This window comes from Cervus canadensis, chromosome 12 (assembly GCF_019320065.1).
Source record: "Cervus canadensis isolate Bull #8, Minnesota chromosome 12, ASM1932006v1, whole genome shotgun sequence".
Lineage (NCBI taxonomy): Eukaryota > Metazoa > Chordata > Mammalia > Artiodactyla > Cervidae > Cervus > Cervus canadensis.
The window spans coordinates 52,604,981-52,632,592 of NC_057397.1; the positions used below are offsets into that span (position 1 = coordinate 52,604,981).

A 27,612-nucleotide genomic window follows, 5' to 3' on the forward strand; every position below is an offset into this window, starting at 1 on the left:
CCACAGCTTTGACTAGTTGGCCCTTGGTCAGCAAAAAAAATAATGTCTCTGCTTTTTAATATGCTGTTTAGGTTGGTCATAGCTTTTCTTCCAAGGAGCAAGTAAGTGTCTTTTAATTTCATGGCTGCAGTCACCATCTGCAGTAATTTTGGAGCCCAAGAAAATAAAGTCTGTTACTGTTTCCCTTGTTTCCCCATCTATTTGTCAGGAAGTGATGGGACCAGATGCCATGATCTTAGTTTTTTGAATGTCGAGTTTTAAGCCAGCTTTTTCATTGTCCTCTTTCACTTTCATCAAGAGGCTCTTTAATTCCTCTTCGCTTTCTGCCATAAGGGTGGCATCATCTGCATATCTGAGGTTATTGATGTTATGAGGTTAACAAATGTTTAAAGATGAATGTATGTGTTAGTAGGAGATGAATGTATATATTAGTAGGGCAAACCAAATTATCCAAGTTTGCTTCCTAAATCAATATACTCTGCCAAATACCCAATTATTTCAATTTTTAGAAAATGATGTATGTGACTTATATTCTCCCATATCAAGCTATTCTCCTTCACTAATTCAAACTATTTAGATTCAGTTTCTTCAAAAAAAATTAAGGCAAAATTCTTTAAACTTGCTTTTTTATCAGAAAAAAATGTTATTATTCTAAGTCAGGTCAAAAAACTTGTGACTATTTGTCTTAAAAAGCCACAAGAAGTGTAAATGTTGAGGTCAAGTTGTTATAGGCCAAATTTATATTGTTATATTTGTGGCATTTTTGAGACTTCAGAGTAAATAGTTATTTTGAGTTCCTGTGCTTTAAAGAGTTTAGCCCCATTGTAGTCATTTTCTACCTGAATATTTATTTCTTTTTGACAACCTCTTCTACCTTAAGCTTTTAACAAAAAAACATGATGCTTTTGTCAAGTATATGTTACAACAGAGAGTTTCTAACCACCTACTACCCAATTATTAAATACTTTTCCACCTGTTGATTGTCATATTCTTCTCCATATTTCCTTATTTTCATTCCTCCCTTCTTTTCACCCCCATTCTCTCTTCCTTCCTGTCTTATCCAAATTGCTTTGACTTTTTGTTTCCCAACTCTGCTTGGAACTGGTGATACTGAAATAAATAAACCATGCTCCCTGCTCTACAGGAATTTTCATTTTGGTGGCAAAGATGGGGACTGAAACTGACAGATGTGTGGTAAATATGATTCCAGAGATATATGAAGAGGATTATGGGAGCACTGAGGCAAGACTGAAGTGCCTCAACATCTTAGTTACTTGAAAGAGGGCAGTGCAAATTCATATTCAAAGACAGAAAGAACAAATTTAAGGTCTGAGATACATGACTATGACACCCACACATTTCTGGATCATGAATTTCAAAATATAAGTACTCTTATCTCCTAAAAATAATATTCTTTTAAAAATACTATTTTCCACACTTATACAAAAATCTGAAAATAGGCATTAATTTGAAATCAACTTCTGTCTCTGTCCAATAATCAAACCATTGAAGTCAGCTTCTTTGGTGTAGCAGGAAATCCCTTAAGATTGTCAGAAGTGCTAACCTACTCCAGTGATTGGATTCTCAGAGCTCAATTAAAAAAAAATAGCACATCTGGTCATGAAATTTAAAATATTCATGAGGGTAAAAGGCCTTTAACGGTGTTTTTTATTTATTTATTTTTTTTTACAGCTCGATATTTCTCTAAATTTTTATTAATTTTTTTTTTTTTACAGCTGGATATTTCTCTAAATTTTTATTAATTTTTTTTTTTTTTTTTTTTTACTATTAATTCACAGCTAGATGGAACAAGAATACTTTGAGGTCTTTTACTTCAGTATAATTACCATGACAAAATGTACCAGTCATTTCCCTTTTGGTTTAGCTTGAGGATCAAATGAATGCTTGATTTTCTGATAATTTTAAGGTAGTTTCTCTCTATCTTTCCCTCAAGAGAATTTTGATCTTTACTGTTGTTGAGAGAAGGCAGTAGAAAAAGGAGCTCTCCAGTTTATGAGAAATCATCAGCACATTCTACTTGGTAGAACGCGTTATCTAAAGTGATTCAGCTGAGTAACTGGGTAAGTTGGGAGATGTTTAAAACATCTTAGGAGGAGGTAAATGGGCTGTAAGACATTTAATACACAGGAAACAACTGTTTATGGAGTAAAACACTGGGACTTCTCTGGCATTTTTAGACAGACGGATAAGATAGGGAAGTGTTCCTTCTACAAGCTGGCATGTATTGATTGTACTGGGAAGCATTTGCAAGTAGAGATGTTAATAATATGACTCTCATCTCTAACTTCCAGCATCTAGCATAGTGCCTGACCAGAGTGTGTGCTCAATAAATTTCACTAAATGTGTGAAGCAATAAATGTGATGTGCAGACTGCAACATAATAAAAAATAATTACCAAGTATAGCTAGGTAAAGTGAAAGTCACTCAGTTGTGCCTGACTCTTTGCAACCCTGTGGGCTACACAGTCCATGGAATTCTCCAGGCCAGAATACTGGAGTGGGTAGCCTTTCCCTTCTCCAGGGGATCTTCCCAACCCAGGGATCGAACCCAGGTCTCCCACATTGAGGCAAATTCTTTACCAGCTGAGCCAAAGGGAAGCCCATAGCTAGCTAAGGGGTGGACAAATTAAGTTGCCGTGTGTATTTGAAACGTGCAATTTCATTTCCCTTGGTGTTATTCTAAGATAGCATCTATTTTTACCATCCTAATAATAAATCTTGAAGAAATACATGCCATAGTCTCATCTGACATGACTATAAGGAATATGTAAGACTTGAATAATGTACAAAAATAAAAATGAAGACTCCACTGAGTTAAGAGAATTTGGTAATGAGTTACTTAGTCTGCCCACACAGTGAGAGAGAGATAGAGTAATACAGTAATGATCCACTTAATTATTTCTAAAGTATTTTTGACAGACATGTGTCATAACTTAGCAGATGTGACAGTGACATTGGTTTTGCACAGTGACAGATTCTTTCATTACATATTTTACAGTTCATTATGGTGTTTTTTCCCCAATATTTAGCCTTGGTTTCTATCTCTACTTAAACTTACTTTGTCTTGATTTTGGGGGGCTTCCCAGGTGGTTCAGTGGTAGAGTCTGCCTGCCAAAGCAGGAGACCCAAGAAATGGGGATTCAGTCCCTGGGTTGGAAAGATCCACTGGAGGAGGGCACGGCAACCCACTCCAGCATTCTTGCCTGGAAAATCCCATGGATAGAGGAGCCTGGTTTGCTACAGTTTTTTATTTCTGTCTTGATTTTTAAAAGGATGGATTTTATCTTACAGACTGAGACATGCATTACATTCTAATTCCCATTAAGATCAAAGAAAGATAGAATTCTTACCAAGAAGAGCTCTGTCTCTGTCTCACAGAACTAACATTTCACACATTGCTATTTGGTTCTCATTTTAGCAAAGCATCCATTTTAGTTAATTTCTGCTACAACCATTGTCAGATTACTAAATTACCTTTTCCTTGTAACACTAGAATCAAAATGCTAATAAGGGCTAGTGAATCAGGCTTATCTTGCTTATACATTTTGCAAAATAAGGATGCTGTTTGTAGAAGTGCTATGTTCCTTACATTTTACTATGAACTTATACTTCAATTCTTCTGTCGCTTATTTACCTTGTCCTTTTCTTATTTTTATTTGAAACCCACTATCTATAAAAAAAAAAAAGATTGGATTGGGCATTTTTTTTCTGGAGCATTTCCTTCTTTTTTGATTAGGGGCTTTATTTTCTATGTTTCAATGTTCGGATGTTGTTGTTTAATCAGAAGCATTTATTTGTACCTATTCATTTTAGCTATCATGGGAGCAAAATAGGAGAATTACATGAAATGATGGATTTAATGTTTAAATTCTTCACTTACCAATTGATTCACACATTCATTTATAAATTTGAGCTGAGCCCTATAAGTTGGAGTCTACTTACTGTCTTTTGTTTTCTTATCTACAGATGCTGTTTCTATTTTATCCAAAACTGAGAACTATGTTATAGCAGGCTTCAGATTATTTAGGGTCCTTGACCAAATACTTATTTCAGACTTATGATGAGAGAGACACTATGCTCCACCTGGGGAGCTGGGAATTAATTAAACCTGGTACCTACTTCAAGGAGTCTAAGGAGATAGAAAAATGTATGAAAATATGTCATATTCAAATGCTTTCATAGGTATTAGAAAACCCAACTCAAGCTGGCATTTTGTTGACTTGTTATCAAGGAGCTCAAAGGCAGGAGAAAATTCAGGGCAATCCAACCTTGGATTTATTCTTTTTCTTTGTGCTGCTTTAGCCTCTTGCCTTCTCCCATATATTGATTTATCCTCAGGCTAACTTACCTGGTGGTTCTAAACAGAAGCAGGGACTCTGTGCTTCCTCCATTTTCAACCATCATGAAAATTATGCACTTTACCTTGATTGGGATATTTCTGAGTCAAGTGTGGCTAGGGAAGTCCCTTTTGCCGGCTTCCTTTTTCTTAACTAATTGCTATCGCCTGAGGGAATGTGATAAGTCTTATTGATTTGTGCCCTTGAGCAGAGGGTAGAGGTGGTGTCCCCCAAACCACAAAGCTACCAAGCAAAAGAGAAAGACAGTTACTTAGAGGGAGGTTCAAGTAGTGTAACAAAAGAGAATGGTAAAATGGGAAATTGGCATTGGTAAGGCAGCCAGTGACGATCTGGATGGCATCAGTTTTCTACCCACTCCCACTTCATGTTCAAACTCAGCATTTTATTATTATGGTATCCTGATTACAAAATTGTCCAAATCATTCTACATGCCAAGTAATGTGACTTTGTAGGTTCTTGCAGCAAGAGAAAGTCTATTCTTCTATTTTATAAATCGGTGCTAAACTGGTGATTTCATTTAACACAATAATGCTGTGGAAATGATCCGATTCTATGCTTGCTTCCCAAAAGGCTTAATGTACTTCCACTCACTCTTAGAACCCTGCTGCCGCCACCCTGTGAACTAGCCCAATCTGGTTGGCTGAAGGCTGGAAGTCCACATAGAGAGAAGCAGTCATTCCAGCTCAGGCCATCCCAGACCAATCAGTGACCTAGCATTGACCACAGACACATGAGTGAGCCTAGTCAAGACCAGAAGGATCTGGTAGGGAGGGCACAGCAAGGATTTATGTAGGGCCACAGTTGTTTAGTCGTGATTCTGAAATCCAATAAACTCTTAAAAACAAAAGCAGTTTTGTTAATTTTTGGTAAATCCATTTGGCAGCAAAAACAAATCTAAATTTATTGAAAGGCTATTTACACTCTTTCTTTATCCAAACTAGTGTGAATATCCACTTTACTGAAAAATATACTAATGTGTTTGATGACAGGCTGCTGCTGCAGGTCCTACTGAGGATTTTACAAACTATATTATATATGAACTTCCCTAGTAATACAGTGGATAGCAATCCGCCTGCCAGTGCAGGGGACATGGGTTTGATTCCTGGTCTGGGAAGATTCCACATGCCATGGAGCAACTAAGTCCGTGTGCCACAACCACTGAGTCTGAGTTTTAGAGCTCACGAGCTGCAATTACTGAGCCCGCATGCTGCAACTACTGAAGCCACGCACCTAGAGCACATGCTCCGCAGCAAGAGAAGCACCTCAATGAGAAACCTATGCCCCACTAAGAATAAGCAGCCCTTGCTTGCTGCAGCTGGAGAAAGCCCGTGTGCAGTAGTGAAGACCCAGTACAGCCAATATAATATATATATATATACATATATATATATATATATATATATATATATATACACTGTATACATATATACACTTGTATACATATACATATAAAATTGTATACATATATATGTGCAAAGTTTTAGCTTTTCAAGTTATATAAAGAAAAGCCCAAAACAAACCAGAACCAGAATAAACTGACCACTTGACTTTTGAAATATATCAGACTCAAGAATTTGGGGACCCAAAAATTATTCTGCACAGAATGTCACCCCCATTTTTTCCCTCTTCCCATCCTACTCACAAAGAATCTTTCCTAATCTTCTTATACAGTTTGTTTGTTGTTTTTTTTTTTTTTTCCTAATTTCCCCTCTCCCTCCTCCTCCAAAATCCCTCTCTTGCCGCCTCAGTGTCTGACTTCAGCCTCCCTCCCACTCTGGGATTTTCCTCCACCACCTCTTTCCTTAAATAGTACTGCTTCTAACTTTCTCAGCTCACCAGTTTGCACCTTCGTGTATCACACAGCTCAGTGAGTCGAAAGATATTCCTTGACATTTGGTTTCTTTTGAAGGGAAGTGGAGGTTGGAGATCAAGAGCCAAAAATGATGACTAAAGTTCTCCCCTTTCAAACTTATAAATGAATATAGATAATGATATGTCACTCTAATATTACTCTAATAGGAGTATAAAAGATCAGTTAGGCTGAGGTACAAAGAAAGTAGTGATCAATTCAGTCCAGGGTGGAGAAGTGTTATTAATGAAGTTTATAGAGAAACCATGTTCTGGAAGAGTTGACCTATACTGACATGCGGGGAATGAAATTCAGAACCAGCTGATCTAAGTAGGGGAGGCAGCTTTTGAAAAGGAACACTGTGGGTTCAACTGGGAATATCAGTGAACTGCATATAGTTTATGAAGCTGGAGCATATGGTGGGAGATGAGGAAGAGGAGTTAGGCAAACGCCAAGTCATAAGAAAACTTTCTCTGAAATAAGCTTTCAAATATGTGTATGACTCTCAGTGGAGCAGAAGTCAAGAGAAATTTCTAAAATATGAAAAGCAGATAGAGTGTGATGGAAGAAATATAAGACCACTAAACGGAAGCCATCAAAACAGATGGAGGAATAAATCCAGCATGAAATCGCCACCATGAAGAAGGGCATAATAAAAAAAAAATGACCAAAGATCCGAGGAAAGATATTCTGAGAAAGAGAGACAAAATCGAAGACCTTATAAATAGACCCAATAAATAGTTCAAAGAATAATCAAAATTGATATAGTTATAAATTTGAATATATTCTATAATTAATATCCATGGAAAGTTAAAGCAGGATATTACATTTGGAAAATAAGAAATAGCATAGACAATTACAAATAAGAAAGAAACTGAAAAGCTAATTAAAAGTTAAAAAAAATACTGACACTGGATCACTTAAATGTCAAGCGCTTCTAAGTGCTTTGTATATATTTTATTTACTTCTTCCTCACAATAGTCAAATAAGCAATACTATTACTTTATTTTAAATAAAAAATTAAACTGCAGGACTTTTATAAAACTCACTTAAAACCACACCAACCCCAGAGAACACATACTAACCACTGTATAGTGTACAGAAGACTGAATCAAAGAATCATTTTAGAATGCAATACAAGATAAAAAGATGGGTATAAAGAAATAAAGGTTAAGAACAAGGAGAACAGATCTAGAAGCTACAGCCTCTAAGAGCTTAGTGTGAGCCATCAGGGACCCCCGATGAAAAGGAAGCAACATTTGAATGTATGAGAGTTAAAATTTCTTAGAATTGAAAAAAGGTAAGATTCTTCATTTGACAGAAGTGATTAAGTGCTAAACAAGACAAATTTAGACAATTGAGATAAAGTATAGGATTTAAGAAGAAGATTGCCATAATCAGACTTTTTTCTTTCATAAAGATCAATTCACAGGCAGCATTAAGCTTGAATTACAGGCTCAAGATTATAGGCAAGGTACTACCTAACAAATAGTTGCAGTAGTCTAGACAAGAGACAATGAGTCTACACTGAGGAAGGAGAGGTAAGGAAGAACAACCAAGCACAGAGTCAGAAAACTGATGCTAATAATAATGGCGAGATATCAAAATGTCACATCACACACCGTAAAAGTTTAAGGACATTAAAAAAAAGTTAATGAAGTACAGCCATCACCTAAAACCTTTGTTAATCCAGGGTCTCCAACAGTAGCATAGAAGAACTGAATCACAAAGTGTCATGAAAAACACAAATCAAAATATGAAATATTCTTATCTGATATAAGTGTTGAAAATAAAATACCAATTTCTTTATAGCAGTATATCCCAAAGTTTATTATATAACACTAGTTCTATAAGATGATTTGTGGAAAATTAAAGATTCATAATCTTACAAGGTTGGGAAAACTTTAAAAACAGGGTTTACCCTTAGAGCCTAAAATTATACCTTAGTAAATTAAAGAGTCTTAGAAGTATTATAATAATGAAATATGCTGAATTTTTAGAATGGAATATTCTTCAGAAATATTTAGTTATATCCCATGACACTAATTTATATTTTATATATATATATATATATTTATATACATATTTATGGAAATATATGGGCTTCCCCAGTGGCTCAGCGGTAAAGAATCTGTCTGCAATGCAGGTGCCACAGGAGACGCAGGTTCAATCCCTGAGTCAGGAAGATCCCCTGGAGGAGGGCATGGCAACCCACTCCAGTATTTTTTCCTGGAGAATCCCAAGGACAGAGGAGCCTGGTGGGTTACAGTCCATAGGGTCGCAAAGAGTCGGACACAACTGAAGCAGCTTAGCTCACATGCATGCATACGAGCATGCACATGAAATTTTAGAGGCATATATTAATGCATTTATAGGAATCCAACTTTTATTATTCATATGCTGTATATTCAAAGTGTGAGATATAGCTGTAAAGTGTTATTATGCCTTTCAAATATTTTATAGAAAAGGAGGCTGTGAGGATAAATGAGGAAAATTCAAATAGAACATAACTTAGTGTAAGTACTAATAATATTACTCAAAAGATTAGCTGTAATAATAAATCTAAAGTAAAGTCTTCACTCTCTTTAATGTTAAAGGAAAGCAAAATACAATAATTACTTAAACCACTATCCATTGGTAGATAACCAGACTCCTTCTGTCCCCCATCTGAGCTCCTTTTTGGCTCAGGAGGGGCTGCAATTAAGGAAAGAAAGCTAACTGCTGTGCTGAACAAGTTCAGAACCTCACCACCACAATAGAAGCTTGTTTTTGCTCACATCTGAGTCTGCTTTGGATCAGACTCTTCTAAGTTGTGATTCAGCATTTCAGACTGCTTTCATATTGTGGCTTCAAGGTCATTTTAGCATCATCCAGATAGCACATGGCATGAAATAGAAACAACAGATCCTTAACTATCTTATACTGGAAGTTAACACACATCATTTCCACATTTCCACACATTCTATTTACCAGAGCCAGAAATGTGGCCCCACAGAGATGTTAGGGGGCACATTCATGGCTTAGATTGGAGTATCTTCTTGATGAATGACCTTTTTATCACTTTTATTTCCCTTCATCCCTGGTAATATTTGTCATCCTGAAGCCCACTTTAATATGGCCACTTCAGCTTCCTTTTGATTAATGTCTGCATGATACATTTTTTTTCCTGTAACTTATCTGTATCATTATATCTAAATTTCACTGTCATCTCTTGCTTGAAGATGGTTTTTATATGCTATTTGATCACACTAAACTAGTTCCTTTTCAATCTATTCCCCAGCATGGTCTTTTAAAAATTCAAGTATGATCTTATTATCCTGCTTAAAAACCATCCCTGACATTTTGTTGTTTTTAAAATTAAGTCCACACACCTTATCCTTAATTATAAGTCCAAAGATGATCTGTCCTCTAGGACACTTCCAATATCATTACTGACATACTTTCACTCACATTTCATACTATAGACATACTGAACTTTTTTCAACTCCAGTAATTTAACTTCTGAATTGCCTCCCACTGTTCATCATGCTACCTCATTCTTCAAAAGACTAACTTCTTTCTATATTTATCTCACTTGGATATTCTATCATCAAGAAGTCTACTTTGACCTGTAAATTCTGAATTAAGTCCTCTTCCTATATGTTCCCACTGTACCACCTATTCCTTTATCACAGCACTGATGAATTGGCATTATACTTGCCTATTAAATTGGCACATTCCCCCATCAGATTGTAAATTCCCCTAAAGTTAGGATGTATCCATTCAGTTCACAGTTGTACATCTGGCACTTAGCATAGAATCCTTTGACATTTAATTAATACTTGTTGAGTGAGTGGCTGAATTATTGAATATTATTAATGACTTCAGCAAGAAACTTTAGTGCAGTAATAGACCCATTAGCTGGATCAAATCTTGAAAAAGAGAAGTGAAAGGACAGGGAGGAAGTTGAAGTCAGTTGAACATTTCTTGAAAAAAATGACAAAGGAGAGCATGGTGACGTGGTGTTAGAGGGACCGTATAACTGTATACTCTCCCATCCTCCAAGCATAGCAAGATGCTGGGTGACTCCAAGCTAGAGAAAACCATTTTGTAGTTCTTAAGATGAGAGAATAAAATTCTTAGATTATGATATAAACTCTTAGAGATTCAAATCAGGTACTTGAAAGTTGAATTCTCTCCAAAAGTATATTGATCTTTTATTAGGAACTAATACATACATACAGAACTGTGCATGAGATAGAGTCACCTCCAATGTTTAACTCAAGAAGAATGCTCATATAAGCATATCTAGGTCAAGAAGTAGAAAAGTGTGGTGTCCCAAAGCCTGTCCTTTTGCTTTCTCCAAATCATTATTTCCTCCCTCTCTTGAACATGTAGCCTCTATCTTGAAATTTATGGTAATCACATCCTTGCTTTTCACATTATGTCACCAGTATCGCAAAATACTCTGGTATAATTTTGCCTCTTTAGCTAACAATAGAAATGGACTTGCACAGTTACACATTAGCATTTTTTAGTGGCTAGCTTCTTTTCCTCATTCTAACTTTTGGGTTTTTAAAATATTCACTTATCCAGAATGTGTGCACGGTATTGGGATCAGAGGCATGTTACTATGATTCACTTAAAAAGCAAAAATAATGATCATTTGGTTCCCAACACTCCACTTTTTACCCCTGGGCAACACAATGAAAGCCAAGTCAAATGTCTTTTGCATACAAACTTCAAAGTCTGTCTCAGAGATGAGAAACAGAGGGAAAAAAAAAATTTGTCTGCTTATACATAGAAGCTAGGAAAAGCTTCCTTTTCCTCCCTTCCCAAAAGAAAAAAGAAAAACTTCACTCTTTGGGCACATGAATCTCTGATTGAAACTTGATCGTTTATTCTCTATGTCTTTTTACACTCATTTTTGTCTTTTTCATCCTTTGTCTCTTTGTGCCTTATTCCTGAGATGTTTTCCTCTGATCTATCTCCAGTTTACTAATTCTCTCTTCACTGAATCCCATCTCTTAATCTTTCCCTGAGTTCTTAATTTTGATCATAATAATTTTCATTTTTGTTCCCAGTCACCTGATAAAATTCTAAATTTTGTCTCATTTCATTGAGCAAAGTAAATATGTTGTTCAGTTGCTAAGTTGTCTCTTTTGTGACCCCATGGACTGTAGCCCGCCAGGCTCCTCTGTCCGTGGGATTTCCCAGGCAAGAATACTGTCGTGGGTTGCCATTTCCTTCTCCGTGGGATCTTCCCCATCCAGGGACTGAACCTGCATCTGCTGCATTGCAGGTGGATTCTTTACCACTGAACCACTAGGGAAGCCCATAGTAAATAGAGTTACTTAAAATTTTCTAATATCTGAATCTGAATCTAATATCTGAAGTCTCCCATTGGTCTTTTTCTATTGTTTTATGTTTCTGTTTGTTTTCATACTAGTGATCTAATCTTCTGATGTACTTGAGCTTTTTGTTTGCTTTATTTTTATATTTTAAAGTATAAAATATAAAAAACTTTATATTTTATATTCTTAAATAATTATAGATTTTTGGAACACTGCAAAGATATTACAGAAAAATCTTGTGTACCCTTCACTCAGTTTCCCCCACTGGTTACATTTTGTGTAACTGTATGTAATATCAACCCAGAAAATCGGGTTGGTAAACTGGTAAACCATAGATTCATGTAGCCACTATCCCTATCAAGATCCAGAACTATTCCATCTCCATAAAGATCTCCCCCGTGCTCTCCCTTAAATTTATGGTTACATGCACCCCTATAACCCCTGTAATCCCTACCTATGGAAACCATCAATCTGTTTTCCATCTCTCTATATATGGGGCCGGTGGGGGGGTGTGCAGAGAACTATACAGGATGTGATCTTTAGAAATTGACTTTTTTCATTAATTTTTTATTGTGAGTTAATACATTTGCAAAATTATAAAACTGGTTTGAGGTGATGCTATATTTTCCCCCATTTTCAAAGATTGCTTCTGATGCCAAGTACCTGGTATGAAACCAGGCACTCTGAAACCACCTTGGTTAAAGTTTAAAGACAGAAATCTTAACAAAGTGAGAGGCACTCCCTGTGAAGGACTATCAAATGGCTTCACACTGCTAGGATAGCACTTTACAGGATTTTAACCCAAAGTTTAAGGAGCAGCAGATTCACCATGATCCTTCCCTCGGTAGGCCCAGGGACCCAGTCTCCTCTCTCAGGTTCTTAGCCTCTCAACTTTTTCTCCTGGAATCACCTAACATCCTCACTTAAAACAAAGCTCCAAGCTCCTGACTTGCCTTCATGAGACTCTCTTCTTTTCTGGACTCTAGCACAGTAATTTTTCTTTATCTTGTTAAATTTAATTGTCTTCAAGCAAGTGATTTTTTGTACATTTTGTCCCGATTTTCTAATTATCCCCAGCAGTGGGTGGGTCTCAATCACCTTATCTGCTATTATCAGAAAGAAATGTTTCCTATAGTTTTTTTTTTTTTTGAACTGTACAGATTTTTAAATGTTTCAATTTAAATTTTAAAGACTGAATTTTTAATTAAAATTGGGATATCTGACTTTTATTGATGTCTGAATTCACTCAAGACAAACATCAGGTAAAGACATACAGGAGGTGATGTACCCTTAGGAAAAGCAATTGCTCTCAATTCGGCTACAGTCTTTCCTCACCCCTAGTGTCTGTATCCATCCACTTTATTTATTTAAATAACAAGGTATCTTGGCCACTAGAGCATTTTTATCTAAAGAAAACTTTAAAATTTAATACTATTTTTATGTTGTTCCTAGACTTTTTTAGTAAATGAGATCTTCACTACTTTAAAATTTGACCATTTTCATCTTTTTCTTCATCATTTAGAAGTGTCAGCTTGCATACAAAGTAACTTATATTCCTGTACTAGTCCCATTAAATGACTGAGCTTCTATCCAGCCAATGTCTTTCTTACCTCCCAACAGCCTAGCCTCTCCTGATAACTCTAAATCCACTAGGAATATTTGTTTACAATCAGTCATTGTTATTATTGCTGAAGACAGAAAACTGGAAAGTATCCTCAGTTATCATTACAAGAGACATTTTTGTTAAAAGTCCTTGCATTACCCTTGACTCACATGGTAAATTTACTTCTCAGAAATTATTTTTCTACTTGGTGTAATCATGATTACACCTCCTATACCTCAAGGAGTATAAGTAAACAGGAAAATAAGAACCACATTAAAAATTATGTAGGATCAAAACTGTACTTAGACTTTACTATCATCTTTTTATCAGTGTGAATCATTGTGTACACATCTAACATCTAGTGAAGAACCATAATTGACCATGTATTTTTGTTATTTCATGTCCACGTATAGCTTCAAATTTATAGGAAGAAAATATTGGTTCTCAAAGAGTTTAAATTTTATCTGAGGAGAGACACATAGAAAGCTGTATAAAATATACATGAAATACTTCTATATATATAAGATGACAGGATAAAAGGAAGCATATTATGCCACTGTGTATATTGTACCAGAATGCCAATTAGAACAGCAATAAGAATTGGGGGTTTATGAACAAGAAAGGCTCTTGAGAAAAGGGTCTGGGGTGAGATTTTGACGAAAGTATAGACATGGACTTAGAGGAAAGAGTGTTGAAGTTATTCCTGCAAGTGGTATTTTTTGCAGAGCTTTTATTTCCAGGAGCTAAATACACATTTACTCTTTTTATGAAGAATTTTGTAGGAGATTTTGTAGTGTGTTGGCATAGAGTTGATTTTATTTTAATGCTCAAGAATATGTAGACAGTCAAGTGTACTATATTCAGAAATAGGAAATGAGAGAGAATAATGTGAAGAGATAATCATCTCCAGTCTCAGTTCAGTCTTGGCATTTTTCCATCACTCTATTCAACAGAAATATTTTACTTTCTGTAGGAGATAAGAAGACATTTAATATATGGATACTGACCTTAAAGAACTTACAATTGATATTAGAGGTTTGGGCACCTAAGTGACAAGTTAAACGATACACAGTAGTTACCTAGACATACTAGAAATGTCACAGGGTAGTGGCTGATAAATATAAAAATTATTAGTGCTGACAAGTCCTAGTATAGTTCATAGGAGGTAGAATCTTTGGGAGCTGGCTTGGAGAAAAATGGCTTCATGAGTGAGATGTAACTAGAATCATTTCAGCAGGGAAACAATAGAGTTCCTTTAATCCAACTAGATGAATCCCTTCTACCACATCACTAATAAATGGTTCTTCTTTTTTTATCCTCTCTAGTAATAATAAAATTCACTTTCATGAGACACCCTGTTTAAAGTCCTTAAAGAGAATATTCTCTTTATGCTCAGCCCCAAATTAACCTCCTTATTAAGTCTGATAGTGCTACCCAGAGCTCTCCAGGCCCTGTGTCCATCATTCTCCGGTGCCCCTGTCTACTATAGATGTGCTGGTTTCTCTCTTCTCTTGGCAGCCCTAGCTGTCTTGCAGAGACTCAAGTAGCCACAACACCAGGATGACGGCCATGAGAAACCTCCTGTGTTTATCCCAGGGCAATAAATATTGTCACCTTACTGATGCTCTGCTGTGATAATGACTGTGAAATACTGCTCAGGATAGCATAGTGGTGAAGAGATCCAAGTTCTGGAACCAGATAGACCCAAGTTAGAATCTTGGCTCTACCAGTTATTTATTACTTCTAACATCTTTGAAAAGAAACATTTTCAATCCTCAATTTCTACATGTAAATGGGTGTGATAATAATGACTCCCTATGGCATTTTTGTAAGAATTAAAGATAACCCATTAGGACTAATAAATGCTTTTATTGTCATTGGTTCTGCTTTCCCCCCTTTTAACCATGATATAGAATTCTTATTCACAAACATCTAATTATTTAAAGTTAGTTTTTGTTTCCTCTAAGTCTCCTCCTCCAGCTAGATATCCCAAGTTCCTTCAGTGTCTCCTCATCCAACATGAGTTCAAGTTTCTTCAACTTCTCAGTTGCTCTCTTCTGGACAACATATAGTGTCTTTGGGCTCCCTTTCAAATATACAGTATTAATACTAAGAATGTACCCCAGCAAATGTGGCTTGATGAGTTAATCCTCGAAAGGTGGAGGAAACAGGGGAATGAAAAAAGGATATTCTCACTGGAGAACAGTGTAACTAGTGAGCAAAGGAGAAGAAGCCATAATAGATACATCATGTTTAACAACAAATGGGCTTAACTAGCTAAAAGAGAGTCATAGTGAGAAAAGATTTAAAAGCAGCTGTATTATGACATCCCTGGAACTATGAAACTATGAATTCTATCAATATAAAGGAAAACCAAAGCCATTCTCAGGTGGCTCAGTGGTAAAGAATCTGCCTGCCGATACAGGAGACACAAAAGATGTGGGTTTGATCCTTGGATTGGGAAGATCCCATAGGGCAGGAAATGGCAACCCACTCCAATATTCTTGCCTGGAAAATTTCATGGACAGAGGAGCCTGGTGGGCTACAGTTCATAGGGTTGGACATGACTGAGCACACACACTACACTACACTAAAGGAAAATCAACTAAGTCATCATTATGGGAGACTGATCTATTACTTGAAAGCAACCACAAAATTCATGTGAGTTACTCACAAGCAGCAAAATGTTATATTATAACATAATTCTTCTCTTGCTCCCCTTAGATAAAACAATCAGTAACCCTAGAGTCACCCCAAAAGAGATGCTGAAAACTTAGAGACAATCCACAAACCAGTTATTCTATTTGGCTATTGGCTACTGCAGTCAGCTCTGGTAAGAAAGAGGTTGCTGACTCAAAGAAGTTACTTTGTCCTGCCTTGGGAACCACATCTCAGTAGCTTTAATCTCCGAATTTCCTTTATTCCTAATCCTTTGTCTTCCAGGCTTCTGTTTGTTTATTTGTTTGTTTTTTTCCCATTCATTCAATTTGCATAATGCTTAGGCTCTTTGGGGGTTGTGCCATCTCTTTAAGGATTAGCTGTATGACTTTGGGCAAATTACTCAACTTCTTTGTAATTCAGTTTTGTCTTTTGTAAAAATCCACTTTTGCAAAAGAGGATTTTTACAGAACTTTAAAGATTAACTGTGACCATTAACTGAGTTATATCAGCAGTGTTTAGAAGATAGCCTGACAATAGTGAGTGGTTTGTATGTTAACTATTGTTATTTTGGGTCATTATTATTGACTGGAAAAATTCAGTTTTCATTCCAATCCCAAAGAAAGGCAATGCCAAAGAATGTTCAAACTACTGCACAGTTGCACTCATCTCACACGCTAGCAAAGTAATGCTCAGAATTCTCCAAGCCAGGCTTCAAAATTATGTGAACTGTGAACTTCCAGATGTTCAAGCTGGATTTAGAAAAGGCAGAGGAACCAGAGATCAAACTGCCAACATCCACTGGATCATCAAAAAAGCAAGAGAGTTCCAGAAAAACATCTACTTTTGCTTTATTGACTACACCAAAGCCTCTGACTGTGTGGATCACAACAAACTGGAAAATTCTTAAAGAGGTAGGAATACCAGACCATCTGACCTGCCTCCTGAGAAATCTGTATGCAGGTCAAGAAGCAACAGTTAGAAGGAGACATGGAACAATGGACTGGTTCCAAATTATGAAAGGAGTATGTCAAGGCTGCATATTGTCTCCTTGCTTATTTAACTTATATGCAGAATACATGAGAAATTCTCGACTGGATGAAGCACAAGCTGGAATCAAGATTGCTGGGAGAAATATCATTAACCTCAGATAGGCAGATGACAGCACACTTAGGGCAGAAAGCAAAGAAAAACTAAAGAGCCTCTTGATGAAAGTGAAGGAGGAGAGTGAAAAAGTTGGCTTAAAACTCAACATTCAGAAAACTAAGATCATGGCATCTGGTCCAATCACTTCATGGCAAATAGATGGGGTAACAATGGAAACAGTGATAGACTTTATTTTGGGGGGCTTCACAATCACTGCAGATGGTGAGTACAGACATGAAATTAAAAGACGCTTGCTCCTTGGAAGGAAAGCTATGACCAACCTAGACAGAATATTAAAAGGCAGAGACATTACTTTGCCAACAAAGGTCCATCTAGTCAAAGTTATGGGTTTTCCAGTAGTCATGAATGGATGTGAGAGTTGGACTGTAAAGAAAGCTGAGTGCCTAAGAATTGATGCTTTTGAACTGTGGTGTTAGAGAAGACTCTTGAGAGTCCCTTAGACAGCAAGGAGATCCAACCAGTCTATTCTAAAGGAAATCAGTCCTGAATATTCACTGGAAGGACTGCTGCTGATGTTGAAATTTCAATACTTTGGCCACCTGATGAGAAGAACTGACTCACCAGAAAAGACCCTGATGCTGGGAAAGAATGAAAGCGGGAGGAGAAGGGGACGAACAGAGGATGAGATGGTTGGATGGCATCACCAACTGGAGGGACATGCGTTTGAGTGAACTCTGGGAGCTGGTGATGGACAGGGAAGCCTGGTGTGCTGCAGTCCATGGGGTCACAAAGAGTCAGACATGCCTGAGAGACTGAACAGAACTGCTAGGCACAGGGGAAGCAGAAATCAACAGGACAATCCCTTGCCTTCAATGGTCACATTTCTCCAGATTTTGTGGGCAAGGCAATGACTTTGGAAACAAATTTTTCAGCACATTATTAGAGATCATTTATTGTCTTTTTTACCTTGGATGAGGTCTTAATTCCTCTGAGCCTCTTTCTTCATTTGTAAAATGAGAATTAATAAAATCTTGGAGGATTTGTTATGACTTTTAAACAAAACGAAATATGCATACTGCCTGGCACACAGTTGTAACTAAATACACACTCAGAATACTCAAACATTCCCTCATAACACGGAGACTAGAGGACCTTACTCTGAGGTTAGGAGCCATTGATTTGAGTTTAGGGGCCAGTGATTTCAGCGAGAGAGAGAGACAGACAGACAGACAGACAGACAGACAGACAGAGACAGAGAGAGAGACAGAGAGAAAGAGAGACAGAGAGAAAGAGAGACAGAGGAGGGAGGCCGGGCGGCCGACCCAGACTACATCTCCCGGGATGCTCAGCAAGAGGGGGAGCCCCGCCCAGCCCCGCCCCGCGGGCACCGCAGGCGCTGCCCACCCCAAGAAGCGGGCGGCGCGCAGAGGCTACAAGTGCTGCGGCTGGTGAGCGGGGTACTTTCCCGAGGAGCAGCTCAGGGACTAGCGCGCGGTGCTCTAGGCTCACTGGGTGGCCAAAGCAGGAGGTGAGTGGCGGAGAGGGGGACTGGGAGGAGGCGCTGGAGCGCGCGAGAGACCCCGAGAGCCTGGCGGAACTGGGGAGCGCGTCCCCTGTCTCTGCCTAAGGTGCCTGCCTAGCCTTTGGGTATTTGGCGAACGCATCCCAACTCCGGGCACCACGGCGGACGCGGAGCTCACCCGGAATGGGTTGATTGAGTCCGTGGGGAACATCGATCGCTGCCCGGTGCTTGCGGCGCGCCCCTACAGCACACAGCGCGCGCAGGACGGATCCCGAGGTCGCCTCCGCTAGCCCAGCCTCGCCCGTGTCAGTTAGTTCCCATGCAGATATTAATGCTCTTAATTGCTGGAGGGCTGACGAGGGAAAGTGCTGTGTCCGCGTTCTGCGGCTGCAGTTTTATTAACCGCGCTCTTAAACCAGAGAGGAAAGAGGGAGGAGGCTGAAGGAAAGAGCCCTTGGCTGGTCCCCTGGGATTATCCATTCTCCCCTGAGAATGGAAGCCCCGGATTACCAAGCTGCAGAGGAAATCGACCGTGCAGCTTGTTCCGATGGAACAAGCGGAGTCTCTCTTTTAAGAGACAGAGGCAGAAGAAGGGAATTAAGTGGAGATTTCTCTCTCTCTCTCTCTCTCTCTCTCTTTGTTATAAATTGGAAGTCCCCTAAGGGGCTTTGACGATTTTTATCTAAAGTAATCCAATTTGATGGGCTAATTGTGCCAAAGGTTAATCAGCGCACCTAATGTTTGAGGGAACTGCGAGATTTCTCATTTAGTAATCGATCAAACCCGTTACCATTGCTTCCTTCACTGAGGGATCCCGCAGTGGAGGCGGGGGTGTCTATGCACTTACTAAAGGAAAGCTCTGGTTCAGTTGTGGTTTTCCTGCATCTGATTTTTTTGTTAATGTTCCTGTTTTAGCTGCAAAGAAACTCTGATAATAGGATAAGTGTGTGTGTGTATGTGTGTGTGTGTTTTAAACAAACTCTAATGTAGAGCATAAAACATGTGGATTTCCCCTCTCATATTTTCAATGAGTTGCCAGGTGGACTTCCCCTTCACCTTACCTGTGTTTCTGTGTAGGTTACCAGCCGTTGGAGCTGTGGATTTTGAAGCATAATAAACTTCTAAGATATGAGTTAAATCTGTTATTATCCTGGACTTGGAAGCAAAAGAAAAGGGGACTTTACTTGAAACCTCTGTACTTGCTGATAGTAGAAAGTAAATTTTTATTCCTCAGAAAGATGGCAGAGGCAGAAAAGGACAGGCAAGTGGTTTTCTGCTCAACCCAAAATTTTCTCCCATGAAGGTGCCTTGCTGTGGTGAGGTAGGGCAAAGTTCCAGAGGTAACCCTGGAAATAGTTTCTCCCCTATTGGCCTCAACAGAACTGTGACTGTGGGTTTATGATTTGTATTTTATTGTCAGTTTACTTCTAGACTGGGGTTTGTGAAAACTTCTAGACGGTTGATTTCCTATACACATTTGTTAGCAAAGCGTGCAGAGGGAGAGGAACTCATACTCACTCAGACCTGGAGTGCAGGGGTAGCGGACCTTTACCTGAAGCAGGCAACTGTGTGTGTGTGTGTGTGTAGGAGTGGGCTAGCTCATTGTATTTTTCAGAGATCACCCTATGAGGTGTGTGTCTATGTACTTTTGGGTCTAGAACATGCTGCCATCGTGTAGCAGTAAGCTGAGAATGGAATCACGATGAACAGGGCTGTGTGATTAGGGTCTCTGGGTGTACAAAGCGTACTGTTAGGAGGGTGGCTTAATCAAGTCAGCCATCTTTCACCCACTTCAGAGCCACCCAGTCAAAATGCTGAGCTCCAGTAGAGCCCAACTGCTGGTGACATATTGATTGGCTCACCCAAGGTGATGCTCTAACAATGCTAATCTGTATTAGAATCTGTTCTGAACTACAGAGAGTGTAAACACTTATAATTTAACCAAATTATTGAGAAGTCTGTGCTTCCCCAAGTTCTTTAGAAGATCAGCAGCGCTGCTGAAAAAGGTCCTGCTTTTCTCATTTGTATCTCTGTGCAGGAAACCTGCCTTCTCATTTGAGGGATCCTGTCACCGAAATGTGTGATCCTTGGATAAATTTGGCTTGGTGACGGCAGTGCTTTCTTCCCAGACACTGCCACTTCCTCCATGTTCTTTTTTACCCTGACCTAAGTCTTGCCTTTTTCATGCTTTCCCACTGCTAGGTAGCTTCTCCTTTCTCTTACCTATTTTAGGAGGAATTGGGGCTGAAGTGTCAAAACCTGTAGCTACAAAGGAGAAGAGGGCCTCAGGAGCAGTACTCCTGGTGGTCTGGTTTTAGCTCCTGGTGGGTTTTATCTAACTGTGTTGCTATTGGCAGACTCTCTGGAAGCTGCTGGGGGATGTCTCACTAGCCCGAATGGAGCTCCACTACCTTGTTAAGAAGTGCAGCCAGGCAGCCCCGTGTGATGCTGCTGACTGGAGTTCAAGAGGGCCTCCCGAGGACCAGGCAGATGTAGCAGCCACCAGAGCTGCTCTCTGCTGCCAGAGAGGTTGTACCTTGAAGCCAAGAGCACTGGAGATGGAAGCATCTCAACTTAGCCCTTCCCCAGCATCCCCTTCCCCCTCACTGAAAGACAGTGCTATTCACACAGACTCGTTGCCACCAGGACCTCTCAACTCAGGGAACAACCAGATAACAGCAGAACAGAAAGTCTGCAACTGCTGCAGCCAGGAATTAGAAACCTCTTTTACCTACGTGGACGAGAATGTCAACCTGGAGCAAAGGAACAGACACTCCCCTTCAGCAAAAGGGAGTGATCACCTGGGAGACCTCGGCTGGGGAAATCCAAATGAGTGGTCCCACGAGTCTGCCATCTCCTTGATTTCCGAAGATGAAGATGATACCAGCTCGGAAGCCACCTCTTCAGGGAAGTCAGTAGACTATGGTTTCATAAGCGCCATCTTGTTCTTGGTCACTGGCATCTTGCTGGTGATCGTCTCATACGTTGTCCCACGGGATGTGACCGTGGATCCCAACACTGTGGCGGCCCGGGAGATGGAACGCCTGGAGAAGGAGAGCGCGAGGCTGGGGGCTCACCTGGACCGCTGTGTGATTGCCGGACTCTGCCTGCTCACACTTGGGGGGGTCGTTCTGTCCTGCTTGCTGATGATGTCTATGTGGAAGGGGGAGCTATACCGTCGTGACAGGTTTGCCTCCTCCAAAGAGTCTGCGAAACTCTATGGTTCCTTCAACTTCAGGATGAAAACTGGCACTAATGAAAACACCCTGGAACTGTCACTGGTGGAGGAAGATGCTCTCGCTGTACAGAGTTAATTCTGGTTGTGAACTTAAGAGTCTGCCTTGGTATTTTATATGAACAAAACAAAGCAAAACACATTCCTTAAAATTACTAGTGCAGTTTATTTGCCTGGCAAGAAAAGTTTGTTTCCCAAACCAACAGCCAGTGAGAGTTTTTGCTCTTGTATTTTTTATTTAGAAGAAAAGCCATGTAAGACGCATTAAGAAATCACAGCCAGCTACACTGGTCCTTCTAAAGAGCTGAGACTAATTAATCTGTAATGGCCACCTGTTTCTTCTATTAATACTTCTATAGCAAAATATTTCTAACAATTCAGTGTTCAAATTATTTCTTTTACACGATACGGGATATTTTTCTTTAGACACTAGAAGGTATAGAACCAATTAGTAACTATTTTGTGAAAAAGAATGTAAGCACTAATCACATAAGGCTTACATTTAATTCTCAAAGGTGCTTATCCATTTTCTTACTCAACTTATTCTTTCTGTAATTTGGCTAAACATTAAAATATGGGGTTTTGAATTTGAATATTTTGAAGCTTGAAGACACTGACTATTAAAAAATGCAAAAACACATATGTTATACTCAAAATTATTCCTGTACTCAGAAGTGGTAATTAAGTCATTAAAATAAGCTTTCTAATAAAATTATATAAATCAGCCAATCTGAATTTAACCCAGAATGGTAGTGCCAGGTATTAGCCAGTGTCACATGCCCGTTTTCTAGATAAGTAAAATTAATTGCTGATATAAACCTCATTTTCTGTTTGTGATTTAGCCATCATATATGTTACACATGCTGAAGTCTTTCCTGGTTCTCACTCCAGAGAAGTAAGCGTAAGATGTTTTTATCCTATTTCCAGATACCTACACATCTAGGCAGATTGAGTCATAATCGGCTCAGGCACACTCCCAGGTTGTTGTTGTTTGGAGAAAACCTCCAATACAAGTGCAGCTAGACTCAGGGGGACTGTGCCTAGAAACTGGTATCACTTGTTCTAGGTCAAGTAACAAGTCTTTGCCCCAGGATGGCAGCAGTCCTCAAGCTCACAGCCAAAAAATAAAAAACTAAAATGAGACGAGAGAGACTGAACACACTGAATCCATGGGAAATGTACTTCTCACCCGAACTTACTTCCTGCTAACAATCGTCTAAGGCATCATTCTGAGCACCTTATATCCAGGCTCTCATACCTGTGAGATCTTGCCTCATAAATTCAGACTTACTTTATTAGAAGCACCATAAGCAAAACAGTAACCAGTTTGCAAAACACACACCTAGAATCCCTGCTAACTCAGTGTCTCTATGGGTTATGGTTTAAGAAGGGGATGAAGAATGCAGCCTCAGAAATATCTTGCATTTTACAGCTCTTCATCCAGGTGTTTTTATCCTCCCATTTCAAGAGTAGTTTTAGTTTCAGTTACTGTGTTACCAGGGTTGTTTGGGCCATTCTTAAAGAGGACTAGAGCTGGGAATCAGGGTGGAGAGCAGGGGAGGGGAAGTGAGAAAGTGATTTCTTTGTAGATTCTAAAGCCTGATTCTAATGTCTGAAGTTTTTGTTGTTATTGAAGACTGTGGAGTATGTGGGTGACTCTGGCTGGCAGAGTGTGTGAGTCAGGATATTTATGTGAATGAGCTCTTGTGGGTGTCAGGTTGATTTGATGAATTGGGTACACTGTGTTGGTAAGGGTTAAAGTGAAATGCAAAAGAGAAGATCAGAGAATAATAAAAATAGTGAGGACAGATGTGTGAAAGAATTATTAGGTTAAAATGGTAAATTATATGGATCTCAGAAGAAGCTAGATGTAACTGGATTACCTTATCCTTTATAAGAGACCATTACTGATTGGGAATAATTGGGATAATACAGACATGATTTCTGTTTCCTATAGCTGGTTCTTTGTGCTTTTTGAAGAAACTTTGTTTTACCGTGACTCATGTGTTGAGGCCAGCTTTTCCCAGCAGTATAAATTTCATATCCTGAAGGTTTATATATAATATAAATTGTCAGATTCTAGCCTGCTTGAGGATGTACAATGCATGATGTTGAGGCAACAAGGGAATGATCTCTTTGGCTGAGTTAGTAGGTCTGAGCTGTGTGTTATTTTTAAAAAAATATACTGTACAAAGTACATGTTTATTCATAAACACTAATTGGCATCCTCTGAGCTTTGTTTTTATTTATTGATGAATCAAGATTAGTCAAATTAGTCAAATTGCAGACTTAAAACAATTAATGAGTAGCCTGAATTTCAGGTTGTGAAGGAAGACAAATTTGAGATTCAAACGTTAGGAAATTTTTTCAGTTCTGTAAAGTTGGTGATAAAGGAAAAAAGTCAAAGCTTTTCATTTGGAAGTATTTTATGATTTTTGTAGTGCTACCAAATTATACATAGTTCCGATGTGATCTACAGGATATATATTCACACACACACACACACACACACACATGCTTAGTTGCTCAGTTGTGTCTGAGTCATTGCAACCCCGTGGGCTGTAGCCTGCCAGGCTCCTCTGCCCATGGGATTTTCCAGGCAAGAATACTGGAGTGAGTAGCCATTTCCTTCCCCAGGGGATCTTCCTGACCCAGGGATTGAACCCAGATCTCCTGTGTTGCAGGCAGATTCTTTACCATCTGAGTCACTAGGAAAGTCCTACACACACACACACACACACACACACACACACACATATGTTTATATCCCAATTAGGAAAAAATATTCAGGGAAAAAAGACTTAAATCAGAGTATGTTTCTTCCTTTTCATCCTTAAAATTTTAAAATTGAAATATAGTAAGTATATGGTAGACTATAGTCCATAGAGTTGCAAAAAGTTGCAAAGAGTCAGACATGACTGAAGTGACAGCACAAACACGTGCACATATATGGTAACTTATCTTACCACGATTTAAATCTGCTCACATAAGGGGCATATCTCTTTTACCTTCTCCTTATATGAGGGCAGACCATTACACCAAAAGGAAGCAATTCAGAACATCATCTGGGTGTCTCTAGGACTGCGTTAACATGACTCAGATAACCACCTTCATCAGTTATGACTTCTCCAGGTGTTCAGCTGTGTAGCTCTAGTTTATACTGTCAGTGCCTGAATTCAAGATGAAGATTAATTGAATTTTAAGTGATTGTAACACAGGTAACAAAAGATCCTGAACTTTAGACATTATTGTTTCCAATCTGATAAAGAGGGTTTGGGGCTCTAAATATATTTACTTAGAAGTACTTTGGCAAGATCAGGTTATACTGTTACAGATAGTGAACAGAACATAGCTTTGGTGTGGGTCTTGGATTCTTCCTGGAGATTTGTGACCTTACGCCTGTGTCTTTAACATGGTGCTGGTTGTTACCTCTGAGAGCTTTTATTGCTAGACCTAGAGAAGCAAAACTATTTATTCAGAGGTCTGTAGTTTAGGTCTTTGACTTTTTACCATGTTTTAGAAAACTAGAGTCACCTTCCTAATCTTAAAAGAAGGCAACTCATTGTTCAGCATGGAGGCCTGAAGGGGTGAGTACCAGAAAGAGAGCTGCTTTTCTCCATTACGGCTGGGATCTACAGGCTGCTAATGGCCAGTTTAACTGTCTTAATGACTTCAATAAAAACCGTTCCTTTTCAGAGCACCTTAAACTGTTTTGGCAGAGCTGAAGTGATTTCTTTGCAGTCTTGTGTGTCCTTTTCAGCCATCTGGAGCTCCATGTCATATGACGTACCGGACCTTTCATAAGAAGAATTTCTTTGCTTCAGGCTCCCATTTCATAGCCTCCGGATTCATAGTTTAGAGGATTATAGGACTACTTGGAACCATGAAATCGTTGGTGGCTGTGGGTACTTTTACCCTCAAAATTGCCATGCGTCTTGATGCTATACTGCCTAGCTACTTGCATTGATATCAATATCACATGCTTTACTGTCTGTTTAAAAATACCTGAGTCCATTCCTCCCAAACTTACTTGTTTTAGGGACTCAAGCTGGCCCAGTACAGGCACATATCCTTCGATGTGCCAATTTAGACAAAGACTGCCCTGCCAAGTTCATTTGTGCCTTCCCTTTGCTGCTGGGTATAAGGATAATTGAGTGAGTGAGAATTATGTCAGTTGACATAATTATGAGAATTATGTCAGGAATTAAAGGTCTGAATCCAAGTGGTTCTACTTTTTGTTACTTCTTTGTAACAAAATTCTAGGCAGGACCCTTTGAACATTTTATCCTTCATCTTTCACATGTGCAATGATAGGCACATGCAAAACCTGGATTATTCATATAAAGTTAAAGAAAAATGTTCTATATATCTGTTAGGAGAAGGTTTTTCAGTCTGAAGGTTGTATTGCATTGCAGCAATAACTGCTACCACGAAAACATGGTCTGATTAAAGAGACTCACAACCTTCATCAATGGTTCACCTGTTTAGCAAGATTCAATACCACCAACTAGATTCCACTGTGACAAAGTAATAAGAGCCTTACAGTTCTCTGTCTTGGGGTTTAACCTCTTCCAGAATGGGGCATAAAGAATGACTATAATGAAAAAGAATTATAAGGAAGTCTAACTGGCTTTTCTCAGTATAAAATGGTTTGTAAAGAGAATTAACATATCATCTTTTAGCTGATTTTCAGCTATAAAATTTTATGGTCCATAGTTTTCTGTAGTATTTCCTTCCAACGTGTATGGGCATAATCTTGGGAAGTAATTTGCCTGACTTGTGCAGTAGCACTGTAAAAAGTAAGATGTTATTTTAAATATGAAAAATCGATTTAAAAAATCCATGGATTACCCTTAAGAGCATACCTCTCCATTGTTTCTGTTTTTAGTGTGCAAGTTTATGTACACCCAAGTCTATGTATTTATTAGGAGAATATTTATAATTATAAAACTGTAATATTTAAAGCTATTATTAGAATAAGTTTCTTATGGGAAACTTGGCATGCCTAATGTTAACTTTAAGGACAAGAGAAGTCTTTCACACGTCATGAATGAAGAAGTTGGAATCAACCTCAGAATGAGATGCCATAATTATATGGATTCTTGCATATTTGTTTTTTTGGTTATTCAGCTTCCTGCAGATGTTTTAATTTACTTTTTTTACTCTCTCAATTTTAGGCTTACAAAAGCATGGCATATTTAGAAATTATTTTACCATGATTATTATTTTATTTTAAGGAAATATGGGTAGCAGACAGTATTTTCCTTTGCTTCGTTTTAGCAGTTCTCCTGTGTTTCAGGAAGAGCCAGCCTTATTTTCCCACTGCCATCTTCGTGCTTCCTTGCCAGACTCCGAACAAATGTCATACCAGAAAGCAAAGACAGGTTATTACTATACAGTGTACTGAGAGTTTATGGTTCTCATCATGCTTTTCATTTTACTTTCTTGCCAAACTAGAAAAATACTTTGATGCTGATTATGTGTTTTTTATATTATGAAAAGGGAAGTTATTCAGGTTCTAGACTTTTTATTAGAGCATTTGATGCCATGTATGTTAATAGTGTGTCATTATCATTTTAAAATAAAACTATTAAGATGTTTTATTGTGTGTGTTAACTTTTATTTAAATCTGAATATGTAATGTCAATTTTGTCTTTTCAAATTACATTTGAAATTATCAGTAAAAAAAATTAAAAGTAATATTTATCCTTGATTCAAGTAGAACATTCTTTTTGGTACCGTATCATTGAACAATGTAAACTATGCCTTATTTTTTTCTACTTTATGTGAAATAGTCTATGAATAGCTATTTGGGTTTCTCCAAATTATTCAGTATTGAACTTAGAGTATGAATTGCACAATGTGGAAAAAATACAGGAATAAATATTTTAAAAACACTCATCTAGAAATATAGAAAGCTTTGAGGT

General features: G+C 38.4%; 1 protein-coding gene across 1 annotated transcript; it reads left to right on the forward strand.

Annotated features, from left to right (window-relative positions):
• The first annotated feature begins 18,353 nt into the window (after positions 1–18,353).
• TMEM74 (transmembrane protein 74) lies at positions 18,354–24,279 on the forward strand. The gene is made up of 2 exons (XM_043484457.1): positions 18,354–18,456; positions 20,808–24,279. The coding sequence occupies exon 2, from the start codon at positions 20,847–20,849 to the stop codon at positions 21,762–21,764; it is 918 nt and encodes a 305-aa protein (XP_043340392.1). The 5' UTR covers positions 18,354–18,456; positions 20,808–20,846; the 3' UTR covers positions 21,765–24,279.
• The last annotated feature ends 3,333 nt before the right edge of the window (positions 24,280–27,612 follow it).

Coding starts and splice junctions, on each gene's coding strand:
- TMEM74 (XM_043484457.1), top strand. CDS start 20,847: ATGGAGCTCCACTACCTTGTTAAGAAGTGCAGCCAGGCAGCCCCGTGT.